Below are 15,726 nucleotides of genomic sequence, written 5' to 3'. Positions count from 1 at the left end.
TCAGTCATTGGGTATATTCAAAACAGAAGTCGATAGATTTCTGACTAGTAAGGGCATCAAGGGATATGGCGATAGGGCCGGTGAATGGAGTTGAGGCAGAAGATCAGCCATGATCATATTGAATGGCGGAGCAGGCTCGAAGGGCCGAATGGCCGACTCCTGCTCCTATTTCTTATGTTCTTAAATGGAAGGGCCCCACGCTGCGAGCTCTGCCGGTTTATTTTTAGATATGTGGGCCACCGGGGAGCGGGAGTGCCGCACAATCAGTCCGGTGGCCGAAATTAAATATTTTTTTTAAATCGGCAGATTTTTTTGGTCGGCCGGCCACCGTGCCTTTAAATGGCGCCCCCGTGAGCGGCCGGCTTCCGTGTTCGCAACCCCTGCCGCAGTCGGACAACATCACCCGGTGCTGCGGCGAGGGCGCGATTGCGAATTTTTCTTCCGGGACGCTGCACCCGGAGATGACGTCATGTTCTCCAGGGCGCAGAAGATTGGGGCGCTACCCGATAGCGCCGTCGCTAATATCCCGCGGAATTTGACGGGAGGCGGGTTAGCGCCTCGGTGGGGGAGGGGCGTGTGGCGCAAACCCCCAATATGTTTACAAATGAAAGTCTGCAGTAATTTGTATGACGTTGAGTGTTTGTGTTCTCATTCAGCCTGGGGAGTGGACACACACGGTTTCCCAGTGTGGGGAGCTGTGCAGAGGCAGGAGGTGGCGGGTCCCTGCAGAGCAGTCCTGTAAGAAGTGCCCCTCACTGGAACTGCTCACAGTCCAGCATGCCATCCACGCCAGATCTACGGATACGAAGTCCTCCTTACGTCCATTCCACGCGGTAAGTGACCCAAAAAGTAAGCAACGATTTTCTCTTGGAAATGAAAGAAGATTCGTAAATACGGGAAATCTGAAATATAAACAGGAAACACTGGAAGTGCACATAAGATCCATCAGATCTGAAGGAGAAGGATGGATTAACTCTTTGGGTTAACCTAGTCTGATGAGTGATCTAATGTAATCTTTCTCTTTCAACTGCTGGCTGACCTGTGCATTTCCTACATTCACAGTAGCACCATGCGCTGATAGGGAAAGTTGAAATTGTATCCAAATTCTAGCGTCCTTTATTTCAGGATACCCCTACTTTGCACTCTATGGGCTAAAAATTGAGTAGCACCCCAATTGAGGCGCTAGCCCCGGAAAAATTAGCGCCCCCGCGCCGGAAATTGAGTGGTTGCGCCCCAAGAGGGAAGCGGGGCGCTACTGGAAGCGTCCCGCCTCCCTCTTGGGGCGCTGCGAGTGAATATCGTGGCACTACGGCCTTCCTCCCCTTCTTAAAGGGGAGGGGCCTTGTGCAGCGCGACCTGGGGCCCAGCTGGGCCCCCGGGGATTGGGAGTGCAGGCAAAAGAGCTCGACACCCAAGAGAAGTGCCGGGCTCTTGGAGCAAAGCCAGCACTCCGCGGGGGGGGGGGCGTTTCAGGAGGCCGGGGATGGGAGCGCAGGCAGGTGCTGGCAGGCGGCCAGCAACAAAAATGGCCGCCCCGCACCTCGCCTTTAAATTGCGCCTCCCCGGCCGCAGGTACGCCCCCCTGACCCTGTCGGACATAGCGTCCGGCAGTAAATCAGGGGGCGCTCCCGAAGATCGTGAGCGGGGCGCTGCGCACACCAATGACATCATCGCCACCGGCGCAGCACTACCGGTTAGCGCCACCACTAACCTCCCGCTGAATTTTGCAGGAGGCGTGGGCAGTGCCGCGCCCGGGCGCTAGTTGATTTGCGCCCCACTTAGCGCCCTCTTAAGGCGTTAACGGGAGGCGCAACCAACTGAATTTTTCCCTCTATAATTCTGTAGGATTCCGATGTCAGTTTTTGAAAAATGTGCTGGCTTCAAATGTTCAAAACTGTATTATTTATAACATGTTTCCGAGGTTGCCAACATCACAAGCATGCATCATCAAGAAGAAACCTACGGAAAATTCATTGATTCCAAGCTCCCAGTGGGAAACCGTGTTCGGAGGATGTGCGCGTTGGAGAGGGATCTACCGCACTGTAGCGCCGATTGTCTGACCTGCACTCTTGTTTGGGCACAGCTCCCAGTTTGCAGTGCAGGATTAGTGAATTTGCCTTATAGTGATTGGCAGAGTGCTGGGGCAGAATGCCACAGAACAGCACAGCACAGAAGGAGGCCATTCGGCCCATCGAGTCTGCGCCGGCTCTTTCGACGAGCAATCCAGTCAGTCCTACTCCCCTCGCTCATTCCCCCATATCCCTGCAATTTTTCCTCCTCCAATTCCCTTTTGAAGCTACTATTGAATCTGTTTCCACCACCCTATCGGGCAGGGCGTTCCAAATCCTAACCACTCGTTGCGTAACGGTCACTGTGCCATCTCAGCATCTCAAAGGCGAGTGCTCACAATTCCTCAAGCTGCTGATCCAAGCTGGACACGATGGGACCCAGCAGGTAGCACAGTTTGATTTGTGCAGCCACTTCGATTGAGAACATGGCATTTCTACAATCCTACTCTCTACAACAATTCTAGCGGCGCGGATCGCACCTGACTGGGAGGTTCTGCATTCTTTTGCGATCCTCCTTCCCCATCCCACTCTCTCCTGAAGGCACCAACTCATGCTGGGATACAATTCTGAGGTTGCCAATACTTCACCAAAGTAGTTGCTCTTCACTCAACCCATGGGGAGGAGTACAACTAAACCTACTCCTGTCCTCGGCACGACACCAGCAGTGCCACACATTTTTTCCCACTAAACCATATGCTGTTCTCCATCGAAAGGCACACACTTTTATTTTGCCGTGTCTCCCCATGCAAATCGTTGGCTGGGCAAAGCCTCTGCACACAAGAGAGGGGGGCAGGCAGCCTGGCTTCCTTCCTCAGTGCCAATGTCACTCTTAGCCAGCTACTAGGAAATGCAAAGCAAGCTTCTGGCAGGAACTGGGGGCACCCGAAGGTCGACAGGCTAAAGGGGGCGGCAGCCAAACCTGCTGCCGCTCTCATCCCACATCCGCAATGTGTATTCTCCAGCAAGCGCCACTACAACCGGGAATGGGACCACTTGACAACTTTTATCCTTCCATGACCGGGAGGGGGCGAGGCTAGTGGGCTCCTACTGCTGCTCTAGCCAAGATCAGCTAACTCCGCATATGTTGCTGAGAGGTGATCTCATTGAAACATATACAATTCTTAGAGGGATTGACAGGGTAGAAGCTGAGAGGCTGTTCCCCCTGGCTGGAGAGTCTGGAACCAGGGGTCACAGTCTCAGGATAAGAGGTCGGCCATTTAAGACTGAGATGAGGAGGAATTTCTTCACTCAGAGGGTGGTGAATCTTTAGAATTCTCTGCCCCAGAGGACTGTGGGTGCTCAGTCGTTGAGTATATTCAAGACTGAGATCGATAGATTTTTGGACTCTAGGGGAATCAAGGGATGTGGGGATCGGGCGGGAAAGTGGAGTTGAGGTCGAAGGTCAGCCATGATCTTATTGAATGGCGGAGCAGGCTCGAGGGGCCGAATGGCCGACTCCTGCTCCTAATTCTTATGTTCTAAGGGGGAGAAATTTGGTACCTCCTGGGGGGGCCGCTAACTTGGCGTTACCGGCTTTGCGACCGGGCGTGGCGATAGGACCGACGCCCACGTAATTGACGTGGAGGTTTGCGGCGGCAGTAACCACTAGCGCCACCGTCTCCTGCGCCCAGAGATCGTGATATCATTGCCATGCGCATCGCCCCGGTAGCGCCCCGGACCCAAACCTTGGCCCCGCCCCCTGCAGCATCGCCGGGCAACAACACCGACAGCTGCCGGAGGCGTCATTCGCAAGGCCGGGAGCTTCGGAGATGCAAATTAAAGGGGAATGTTGGCGCGGGCAGGAGAAAAATGTTAACAACGCTGCAAGTGATTTTTCTCAATGGCTCCTGGGCCGCGGTCGATCAGCCCGGCGCTCTGCTGGAGTGCGCGGGGCTGATCGGGCCGGATCTCGGCCGCCGTCGGGAACCGGCTCACCGGTCCCAATGCAGAGCCTGCAGCGATGGCCCTTCCCTTTAAGGGAGGGAAGGAGCCTCGTCTCGCGGGATGCACGGGACAGTGCGCAGCGCGGCACCACTACCGCCCCGACTGCGTCCGTTAGCGCTCCAGGAAGGAAGTGGAGCACTTGATTTAACCCTCCACTTCCTTCCTGGAGCACAAACAGCGAATTTTGAAAAAGCTGGGAATCATTAGCGCCCAAACGGGGCGATACTGAATTTCTCCCCATTAGCGTTTGATAGAGAGTGTCCAAGGGGTGTGTGCGCGATCCGTAAAGTACTGTGGGACCTTTTTTAAATGGTTTGCGCGGTCTCTTTGCTTCTGTACATTCCGAAGGGTCACAATCCTAATGTAACAATTTGTTTTCCACTTTCCCAGGTCGGTAGATATCAGCCCTACTCGACTACACAGTTTAGCACAGCACTTTAGACACAGGAGCTCCAGCTTGGAATCCCAGGGCAAGCTGGTGGTGTCAGAGAATGAAACGGGGAGTCCCGACTTCTACACACCAAGGACTCGTAGCAGCAATGGCTCGGACCCCTTGGATGACTGCTCCTCTTGCACCAGCCATTCCAGCTCGGAACACTACTACCCGGCTCACATGCACGCCAACTACTCCACACTGGCCGAGGACTCGCCGTCCAAGGCCAGGGAACGGCAGAGGCACCGATCCGCCGGGAACCTCGGTTCCTCCAATTCAGGGAGCATGCCCAATCTAGCTGCCAAAAACGGCACTGCAAACAGCGGCTTTTACCTTCACAGCCAGAGCCAGCCTTCCTCTCAGTACCGAATTAAGGAATATCCTTTGTATATCGAGGGAAGTCCGACACCGGTGGTAGTCCGCAGTTTGGAAAATGACCAAGAGGGACACTACAGCGTGAAGGCACAGTTTAAAACATCGAACTCCTATACTGCAGGCGGGATCTATAAGGATACCTGGCACGGCGATGATATCGATTCAGTAAAGCTGACACCATCACGCTCTCAAATTGTTAGGACTCCTTCCCTCGTTAAAGATAATGCTGAAAGGAGCACAAACAGAACTGCGCTGTCTGATGAACTAAGGTCTTGGTATGAAAGGTCTTCAGCCACGCTGAAGGAACACAATAGACTCTCTCATACAAGCTCCGACTCGTCAGACAGGAGTTCCCCCTACAGCACAGCTCAGAGCGCCTTTGTGGCTCACAGCCGGATAACCCGTATGCCTCAGCCATCCAAAGCAACATCAGCTATTTCAGGTAAAACATTTGTGATCTATGCTGAATTTAGAAGGTTAAGGGGTGATCTGATCAAAGTTTACAAGATATTAAGGGGAACAGATAGGGTAGATAGAGAGAAACTATTTCCGCTGGTTGGGGATTCTAGGACTAGGGGGCGTAGTCTAAAAATTAGAGCCCGGCCTTTCAGGAGTGAAATTAGGAAACACTTCTACACACAAAGGGTGGTAGAAGTTTGGAACTCTCTTCCACAAACGGCAATTGATGCTAGATCAATTGTTAATTTTAAATCGGAGATTGATAGATTTTTGTTAACCGAAGGTATTAAGGGATATGGGGCAAAGACGGGTAGATGGAGTTAGGTCGCAGATCAGCCATGATCTCATTGAATGGTGGAGCAGGCCCGAGGGGCTGAATGGCCTCCTCCTGTTCCTATGTTCCTATTTATAACACAGGAATAGGCCATTCGGCCCAACTGGTCCGTGCCGGTGTTTATGCTCCACATGAGCCTCCTCCCACCAATCTTCATCTCACCCCATCAGCATATCCTGCTATTCTTTTCTCCCTCAGGCACTTATCCAGCTTTGCCTTAAATGCAACGATGCAATTCGCCTCAACCACTGCCTGTGGTAGCGAGTTCCACATTCACACCACCTTTACTTTTATCATTAGAAATATATTGCCTTCCAGTCCTTCTGTGTGCAAGTAACAAAGAGTGGAATTGGGAAGAAAGGGTACTGAAATACTGGTGTCCCAAGATATTGGTAGAGATGTGATTTATCTGTGTGTGTGAAATTCAACTGGCAGACATTATCGTACAGACGCAAACTTAATAAATGTGTTTACACCGCTGCTAAAATAACGATCGAGGAATTTGATATGAATGCATTAGGAGTTCATATTTTCACTGTAACTTCCAGGCTTTTATGTCAACGAGTGCACAGTTATTGCAGTGTCAGGTAGGTGATCACAGAATCACAGAAACCCCACAGTGCAGATAGAGGCCATTTCGGCCCATCGAGCCTGCACCGACACATATCCCACCCGATCCCCGTAACCCCTACACCAACACATATCCCACCCTATCCCTGTAACCCCACGTATTTAATCCCCCTAACACTAAGGGTCAATTTATCATAGCCAATCAACCTAACCCGCACATCTTTGGACTGTGGGAGGAAACCGGAGCACCCGGAGAAAACCCACGCAAACACGGGGAGAATGTGCAAACTCCACACAGACAGTCACCCGAGGCCGGATTCGAACCCGGGTCTCTGGCGCGGTGAGGCAACAGTGCTAACCACTATGCCACCGTGCTGATGATTTTTCATAGTTTTATGTTTTATTGTAGTAGGCAGTGGTAGCCCAGTCTGGAGTTAGAGAAAAGGAGGCAGTCATTCCAACAAGTGCAGAAAGTAAATCGGAACATTAGCTGTCAATTAGGGAGATTTAATGTAAGATGAGGAAGGATGTTCTTGCCATGAAGGGAGTGCAGCGAAGATTCACCAGGCAGGAATGATGTATGAAGAGAGACTGGGTCGATTAGGCTTATATTCGCTAGAGTTTACATAGATACATAGAGTTTAGAAGAATGAGAGGGGATCTCATTGAAACTAATAAAATTCTAACAGAACTAGACAGACTAGATGCAGGAAGGATGTTCCCGATGGCGGGGGAGTCCAGAACCAGGGGTCACAGGTTAAGGATAAGGGGTAAGCCATTTAGGACTGAGATGAGGAGGAATTTCTTCACCCAGAGAGTGGTGAACCTGTGGAATTCTCTACCACAGAAGGCAGTTGAGGCCAACTTACTAAATATATTCAAGAAGGAGTTGGATATATTTCTTAAGGCTAAAGGGATCAAGGGATATGGGGAGAAAGCAGGGACAGGGTACTGAATTTGGATGATCAGCCATGATCTCATTAAATGGCAGAGCAGGCTCGAGGGGCCGAATGGCCTACTCCTGCTCCTATCTTCTATGCAGTATGAGGTACACCAGTGGCGAGAGGAAGAATTTAAGGGTTCAAGAGAAACCCCACAGTACCGCCACACGAGGATCAACTGTTCTCTTTGAGTTCATGTTGTCCATAGAATAAGACTGGGATTGCCAACTCGCTGCACGTTTCATTTGGTTAGTTTGTTGTAGTTTAAGTGTCAGCTGTGGCTCAGTGGGCAGCACTCTCACCTCTGAGTCAGGAGATTTGTGGGTTCATAGTCCCACTCCAGAGACTTGAGCACAAAAATCTAGGCTCGGTGCTGAGGGAGTGCTGCACTGTCGGAGGTGCCGTCTTTTGGATGAGACAATAAACCGAGGTCCCGTCTGCTCTCTCAGGTGGACATAAAAGATCCCAGGGCACTATTTCGAAGAAGAGCAGGGGGAGTTCTCCCCGGTATCCTGGGGCCAATATTTATCCCTCAATCAACATCACAAAAAACAGATGATCTGGTCATTATCACATTGCTGTTTGTGGGAGCTTGCTGTGCGCAAATTGGCTGCCGCGTTTCCTACATTACAACAGTGACTACACTTCACAAAGTACTTCATTGGCTGTAAAGCGCTTTGGGACGCCCTGAGGTCGTGAAAGGCGCTATAGAAATGCAAGTCTTTTTAATTCAGGCCAAACGGCTATCGCTGATCGAAGCATAAAATATTAAAAGGTTAAATCGCCTCTCAGCACCTTTGCTTTTAGATGGAAACATGGCGTAAGGACAGTGTGTGAACACAGACAATTAAACTGAAATATTGTTTGACTCCTTTTGACCTAATGTGACATTTTAAGTGTGTTTATTTAGCCTTGTGCATCGCAATCGTTTTACCTGTAGACCAGGATTTCTAGCCATAAACCACTAGGAATTCCATTAACAAATTACATGGAATTCCACCTGTGGGCCACCAGGAATTCTGCCCAGAATATACCAGGAACTCCAGCAGTAAACCAGCAGCCTCCGTGACCGTCGCTCGATCTATTTTTTTATTCGTTCACGGGATGTGGGCGTCGCCGGCAAGGTCTGCATTTATTGCCCGTCCCTCATTGCCCTCAAGAAGGTGGTGGTGAGCCGCCGGTGGTGAGCCGCCTTCTTCAATACAACTGAGTGGCTTGCTGGGCAATTTCAGAGGGCAGTTAAGAGTCAACTACATTGCTGTGGGTCGGGAGTCACATATAGAGGTACCACCAACGCTGCCTCCGCAAGATCCTGCAAATCCATTGGCAGGATAGGCGCACCAACTCAGGCCAACATCCCTAGCATCGAAGCTTTGACCACGCTCGGATCAGCTCCGATGGACGGGTCACATTGTCCGCATGCCCGATACGAGACTCCCAAAACAAATGCACTACTCGGAGCTCCGACACGGCAAGAGAGCCCCAGGTGGGCAGAGGAAACGCTTCAAGGACACCCTCAAAGCCTCCTTGAAAAAGTGCAACATCCCCACCGACACCTGGGAATCCCTGGCCCAAGACCGCACAAAGTGGAGGAGAAGCATCCGGGAAGGCGCTGAACACCTCGAGTCTCTTCGCTGGGAGCAAGCGGAAGCCAAGTGCAGGCAGCGCAAGGAGCGCACGTCAACCCAAGCACCCCACCCACCCGCCCCTTCAACCACCGTCTGCCCCACCTGTGACAGAGACTGTAGGTCCCGCATTGGACTCATCAGTCACCTGCGAACTCATTTTTAATGTGGAAGCAAGTCATCCTCGGTTCCGAGGGACTGCCTAAGAAGAAGATAGGCCAGACCGGGTAAGGGCGGCAGATTTCCTTCCCTAAAGGACATTAGTGAACCAGATGGGTTTTTACCACAATCCGATAGTTTCACCATTACTGATACTAGCTTTTTAATTCCAGATTTATTTAATTGAATTTAAATCCCCCAGCTGCCATGGTGCGATTTAGAACTCTTGTATCCGGATCATTAGTTCCGGCCTCTGGATTACTAGTAACATAACCACTGTGCTTCCATTTCCTTGTCACGTGTGATGCAAACCTGGCTGCAGTTCAGCTTCTTCACAGAAACGGAACCCCTTTTACATACAAGATAAAAGATTGGATGCTAATTTCAAATACTTGAGAGGTTGCTACCACTCGGGAACCCTTCCCTAATTCTGAATTCAAGTAAACAGGAAGGAGTTTGCTTATATTGTAAACTGCCATGTAAATAAGAAAGTGTACTCACCAAAATTGTTTTTTTTTACAAATACTTTACTTATAGAACAATTCAGAATTGTTTTTGTGCATCAGTACATTTCTGCAATGTCTTTCCATAAATTCCAGTCACATTGTTGTTTAATCTAAATTCTGTCCCCATTATGATCCCTAAATCCTATTGTCATGTTCTAACTAATCCCCTCCCAACTGTTCCGCCTTTATCCCATTCCCCATTGTTCTCCTTTAATCCTGTCGCCGACAATGCTTGCTTCAGAAAGCCTTTTCACAAATGATGCAGTTTGCCCGAATCCACACACACACACACACGCACATACGCTAGTGCCGCTTCAGTGATTAAACTTTATCGTTTTTTGCAAAAAGAAAGACTTACATTTCTATCGTGCCTTTCGAGACCTCAGGATGTCCCAAAGCGCTTTACAGCCAATGAAGTACTTTTTTTGAAGTGTAGTCACTGTTGTGATGTAGGAAACGCGACAGCCAATTTGCGCACAGCAAGCTCCCACAAACAGCAATGTGATAATGACCAGATAATCTGTTTTTAGTGATGTTGATTGAGGGATAAATATTGGCCCCAGGACACCGGGGAGAACTCCCCTGCTCCTCTTCGAAATAATGTCGAGGGATCTTTTACATCCAGCTGGGAGAGCAGACGGGGCCTCGGTTTAACATCTCATCCGAAAGACGGCACCTCAGACAGTGCAGCACTCCCTCAGCACTGCACTGGAGTGTCAGCCTAGATAACAAAAATGCCAGTAATAATTCTCATTAAAACATTGGATATTCTTGAAAATGTCACAGCCAACTTGATAAATGGCTGTCTAATCCCAGCAGCGTTGTGATTGAAGTAAAGTCCTCCAATACCTGCTCCAACCATAATGATAATACAAAATCCTTCAAAATTGCCCTACATTCTCAGAGACTGATCTCAGAATCGGCACGTAAGTGTTGTGCTCTTTGAAGATCCTTCTTTTCAGGCGAGTATCTATAAGTTCTGGGCCCCATGACTCCTGACGCCATAGGTAGCCTTCTCCTCAGCCAGTGCTGGGAAGGTGCCACATTCTCACCCGCTTCCCACTCCTCCAAATCCCTCGTGCTCTGTGAGTTAGCCAATGCCACATCCTCATTAACACTATCTAATTGGACCTGGTGGCTCGGGGTGAAGAAACAAGTGGCAACAGAGGGTGAGATGGAAGGGGTTGGGGCGGAGGAACACGCACAGGAGGTCCGCGCGTGAACTAATCGGTGGGTTTCGGTCCACCTGCACCGCCCTCTTTATCATTCTCCTTCTCGTCTTCCTCCTCCTCATCATCATTATCATAATTGACAAGGAGGTCGTTGCATCTGTGCTGTTCTTCCTCATCCTCATCACCTTCCTCCTCCTAAGCCCCAAAGTTGTGGTGGAGGGTAGAAGCCAAGAATGGGTAAGACTTACCTTCTTGGGATTGAGGATAAGGGCTGGAAGCTCGTGGACATGGACGCCAAGGTGACAATGCAGATAAGGAAATTCATCCCCATTAGGAGTACAGTAGCACAGTGGTTATGTTACTGGACCAGAGATTCTGACGAAGGGTCATCGACCTGAAACGTTAACTCTGTTTCTCTCTCCGTGGATGCTGCCCTGACCTGCTGAGTGTGTCCAGTATTTTCTGTTGTTATTTCAAATTTCCAGCTTCCGCAGTATTTTGCTATTGTAGTAATCCAGAGACCTGGACTAATGATCCGGAGACGTGAGTTCAAATCCCACCACGGCAGCTGGGGAATTTTTATTCAATTAATTAAATAAATCTGGAATTAAAAAGCTAGTATCAGTAATGGTGACAATGGAACTACCGGATTGTCATAAAAATCCATCTGGTTCACTAATGTACTTCAGGGAAGGAAATCTACCGTCCTTACCCGGTCTGGCCTATATGTGACTCCAGACCCACAGCAATGTGGTTGACTCTTAACTGCCCTCTGAAATGGCCCAGCGAGACACTCGGTTTTACCAAACCACTATAAGGAAGTATACTAAGCACCACACGGACTGCAGCGGTTCAAGAAGGCGGCTCACCACCACCTTCTCGAGGGCAACTAGGGATGGGCAATAAATGCTGGCCTTGCCGGCGACGCCCACATCCCATGAACGAATAAAAAATATATTTACTAATTACTCCATTTCAAAATGATATATTACTAGCAGACCTCCCATGGCATTGCTCATGACGAGTCAAAGGGTTACACAATAGGGTTGTTATTAAGGAAGTGTGATGGGGGAAAATGTGAAAGGGAAAGTGGGCACTACAGACAAGACTTTTAACGCATCAGATAGATAAAAGGCAATCCTGTGATGCAGTACCTATGAGCTGCCGTGCATTAATCTCTATGGTCCCAGCTTTCAGCTATGAAGACAGGGTGTAGTAGAGGCCCAGTTGTACAGGGCCTTGGTGAGACCACATCTTGAGTATAGTGTGCAGTTTTGGTCGCCTTATCTGAGGAAGGATGTTCTTGCCATGGAGGGAGTTCAGCGAAGCTTCACCAGGCTGATACCTGGGATGGCAGGAATGACGTATGAGGAGAGATTGGGTCGATTGGGCTTGTACTTGCTGGAGTTTAGAAGAATGAGAGGGGATCTCATTGAAACTTATAAAATTCTGACAGGACTGGACAGACTAGATGCAGGAAGGATGTTCCCGATGGTCGGGGAGTCCAGAACCAGGGGTCACAGTCTAAGGATAAGGGGTAAGCCATTTAGGACTGAAATGAGGAGGAATTTCTTCACCCAGAAAGTGGTGAACCTGTGGAATTCTCTACCACAGAAGGCAGTAGAGGCCAATTCATTAAATATATTCAAGAAGACGTTGGATATATTTCTTAAGGCTAAAGGGATCAAGGGGTATGGGGAGAAAGCAGGGACCAGCACTGAAATTGGATGATCGGCCATGATCGCATTGAATGGCGGAGCAGGCTCGAGGGGCTGAATGGCCGACTCCTGCTCCTATCTTCTATGTTTCTATAGGGAGGGGGGTGGGCAGGAAGAGTCACCACAGTCAGTCACAGAGTGACAGTGAGAGAGGTCTGGGAGCAGGTTAACTGCCCACCTTCTCAGCAATGAATTTAACAGTGAAACACAGAGGTGATAATGTAGAAACAACTTGCATTTGCACAGCACCCCTCTCAAGGAAGTGTTTCATTGGGGGGATCAAGAGGCAGGTTAAGAAGGAGGGCCGCAAATGCATTTTTAAGAGGCTTTTTTTTTAAATTCATTCTCGGGATGTGGGCGTCGCTGGCAAGGCCGGCATTTATCGCCCATCCCTAGTTGCCCCTTGAGAAGGTGGTGGTGAGCCGCCTTCTTGAACCGCTGCAGTCCGTGTGGTGAAGGTGCTCCCACAGTGCTGTTAGGGAGCGAGTTCCAGGATTTTGACCCAGCGACGATGAAGGATCAGCGATATATTTCCAAGTCAGGATGGTGTGTGACTCGGAGGTGAACTTGGAGGCGGTAGTGTTCCCGTGCACCTGCTGCCCTTGTCCTTCTAGGTGGTAGAGGTCGCGGGTTTGGGAGGTGCTGCCGATGAAGCCTTGGCGAGTTGCTGCAGTGCATCTTGTAGATGGTACACACTGCAGCCACAGTGCGCCGGTGGTGGAGGGAGTGAACGTTTAAGGAGAATTTTGAAGGCAAGGAAATAGATAACAGAAAAAACTATAAAAGAACTGCTCAGAAAACTGACATTTCCCCAAATCCAAGACAATGAAAGCAGAAGACAGATTGTAGCAATGTTCAGTGTGAAGCAGTTTGAAAACTGTAAATGCGCTGGATTTCATTTTTAAAGAAAATACCATTTGATCCGTTAGACTCATTTCCTCTGCTGTTGTATCCTGCAGCCTCTCATAGACTCCACTCAACTTATTTAATTTCCTGAGGGAAGTGATTTACAATAGACAAAACCTCCTAAGAAGATAAAGTTTTGAAATTTTCTTTCTGACCCCGAGGATAATGTAGCAAACCAGCAGGATATCAGTCCGACAGTGCGGTGTAAATTATTCAGCTCAGGCCAGTTACATTCCCCAGATGACTTTTTTTTATTTAAAATCTGTGAATTATTTGTTATTGATGTACTCTATCCTCATTTCTCCCAAACATTCTGTCTGGCAGACTCTTCCCATGGCTGGAAAGTCTGGAACTAGGGGACAAAGTCTCAGGAGAAGGGGTCGGCCATTTAGGACTGAGATGAGGAGAAATTTCTCACTCTGAGAAGCCATTGTGGGACTGCTGCAGTCTTATCCTCAACATTCTCTTATCGTCCACCAGAAAGAATGTTCTTCCCTCCTGCGCCTGCTCCACCTACGCCTTTTCACCATCTTCCTCCACCGTCGCTGTGATGGTCCTGCGGGAAAAGAGGGCACAAGCTGGGAATGGGTGATCCGAGCCCCGCCTTGGGATTACGGAGCGCAAGAAGGGTGTGGAAACTTCAGGCTATCTGCTGCTTCACGGGAATGCCATGGCGCTTGTCCGGGTGTGCACCGCAGGGTTCAAGAAGGCGGCTCATCACCACCTTCTCAAGGGCAATTAGGGATGGGCGATAAATGCCGGCCTTGCCAGCGGCGCCCACCTCCCGAGAATGATTTTTTTTTAAAGCCTCTTAAAAATGCATTTGTGGCCCTCCTTCTTAACCTGCCTCTTGATCCCCCCGATGAAACACTTCCTTGAGAAGGGTGCTGTGTAAATGCAAGCTGTTTCTATATTATCACCTCTGTGTTTCACTTGTCCGGGAGTGCACCCCACTGACCTGCCCACCTGCACCATCTCCCGCAGCTGGAGCAGAGCGCCTCCTCTACAACTCCATGGCCTGCTCCTCGTCAGGGCTCAGCTCTCTAAGATCTGGAATGGCCTCTCTGGTCCTCTCCATTTCATGGGCATTGTGTACAAGTCTCCCAAGAGCATAAGAAATAGGAGCAGGAGTCGGCCATTCGGCCCCTTGAGCCTGCTCCACCATTCAATAAGATCATGGCTGATCTTCTACCTCAACTCCACTTTATGCCCGATCCCCATAACCCTTAATATCAAAAAATCTATTGATCTCTGTCTTGAATATACTCAACGACTGAGCCTCCACAGCCCTCTGTGGTAGAGAATTCCAAAGATTCACCACCCTTTGAGTGAAGAAATTTCTTCTCATCTCAGTCCTAAATGGCCGACCCCTCAACAACAACTTGTATTTATATAGTGCCTTTAATGTAGTAAAACATCCCAAGGCGCTTCACAGAAGTATTATAAGACAAAAAATTTGACACCGAGCCACATCAGGAGATATTAGGACAGGCGACCAAAAGCTTGGTCAAAGAGGTAGGTTTTAAGGAGTGTCTTAAAAGAGGAAAGAGAGGTAGCGAGGCGGGAGCCAATGTAGGTCAGTGAGCACAGGGGTGATGGGTGAACGGGACTTGGTGCGAGTTAGGACACAGGCAGCCGAGTTTTGGATCATCTCTCAAGTTTACGTGGGGTAGAACGCGGGAGGCCAGCCAGGAGTGAGTTGGAATTGTCAAGTCTAGAGGTAACAAAGGCATGGGTGAGGGTTTCAGCAGCGGATGAGCTGAGGCAAAGGCGGAGACGGATGATGTTACAGAGGTGGAAATAGGCGGTCTTAGTTGTGCTGCCGATATGTGGTCGGAAGCTCGTTTCGGGGTCAAATATGACACCAAGGTTGCGAACAGTGTGGTTCAGCCTCAGACAGATGTTAGGGAGAGGGATGGAGTCAGTGTCTAAAGAACGGAGTTTGTGGCGGGGACCGAAAACAATGGCTTCTGTAGCAAGATTGAGGGAGTTAGGTGAAGGCACTATTTGAGCGAAGGCTAGCATTTCGGCCATGTCTCCCAGGTGGCATCAGACAGCCGATGTCATAGATCCGCTGGTTCCACCCTGTTAAAGTAGAGGAAGCAGTTTTAACATTCTTTCTGCAAGTGATTGCTGTTAGGGGAAATTATGGCACTTACTGTAAGATCCTGAGTTAGTGTCCCCCATAAGCACGGTGCAGTGTGAAGAGTTAGTTGTGCAGCTATCAATTCTAGAGGGAAGAAAAGAGCCAGCGGCCAGTGTGTTACCTTGTCTACCCTCGTCATGTCATTGAACTTTTTCCTCCACTGATCTGCAGTTCTGGGGATGAGAGAGTTGGCTCTCAGTGCCACTTCCCTCCACATGGCATACAATATATTTTTCTGAGATTTTTCTGTCTGTTTCTCTCTCTGTCTCTCTGTCTCTCTCTGTTTCTCTCTCTCTCTGTCTCTCTTTGTGTCTCTCTCTCTCTCTCTGTTTCTCTCTCTGTCTCTCTCAATTCAATTCAATTCAAATC

General features: G+C 49.4%; 1 protein-coding gene across 8 annotated transcripts in view; it reads left to right on the top strand.

Moving 5' to 3' along the window:
- Window positions 1-15,726, top strand: part of frmd4a (FERM domain containing 4A) — an 894,188-nt gene that overhangs the window by 862,638 nt on the left and 15,824 nt on the right. For all 8 annotated transcript variants that reach the window (XM_086010812.1, XM_086010811.1, XM_086010810.1 and 5 more), the window contains 2 exons: window positions 657-833; window positions 4,404-5,263. In XM_086010812.1, coding sequence (XP_085866938.1) covers window positions 657-833; window positions 4,404-5,263 — 1,037 coding nt within the window. The remainder of the gene's footprint in view (window positions 1-656; window positions 834-4,403; window positions 5,264-15,726) is intronic.

Source organism: Somniosus microcephalus, chromosome 17 (assembly GCF_052327205.1).
Source record: "Somniosus microcephalus isolate GS21.2 chromosome 17, FLI_Smic_1.0, whole genome shotgun sequence".
NCBI lineage: Eukaryota > Metazoa > Chordata > Chondrichthyes > Squaliformes > Somniosidae > Somniosus > Somniosus microcephalus.
The sequence above is the reverse complement of the archived record's forward strand: the minus strand, read 5'-3'. Positions and strand labels throughout refer to the sequence as shown.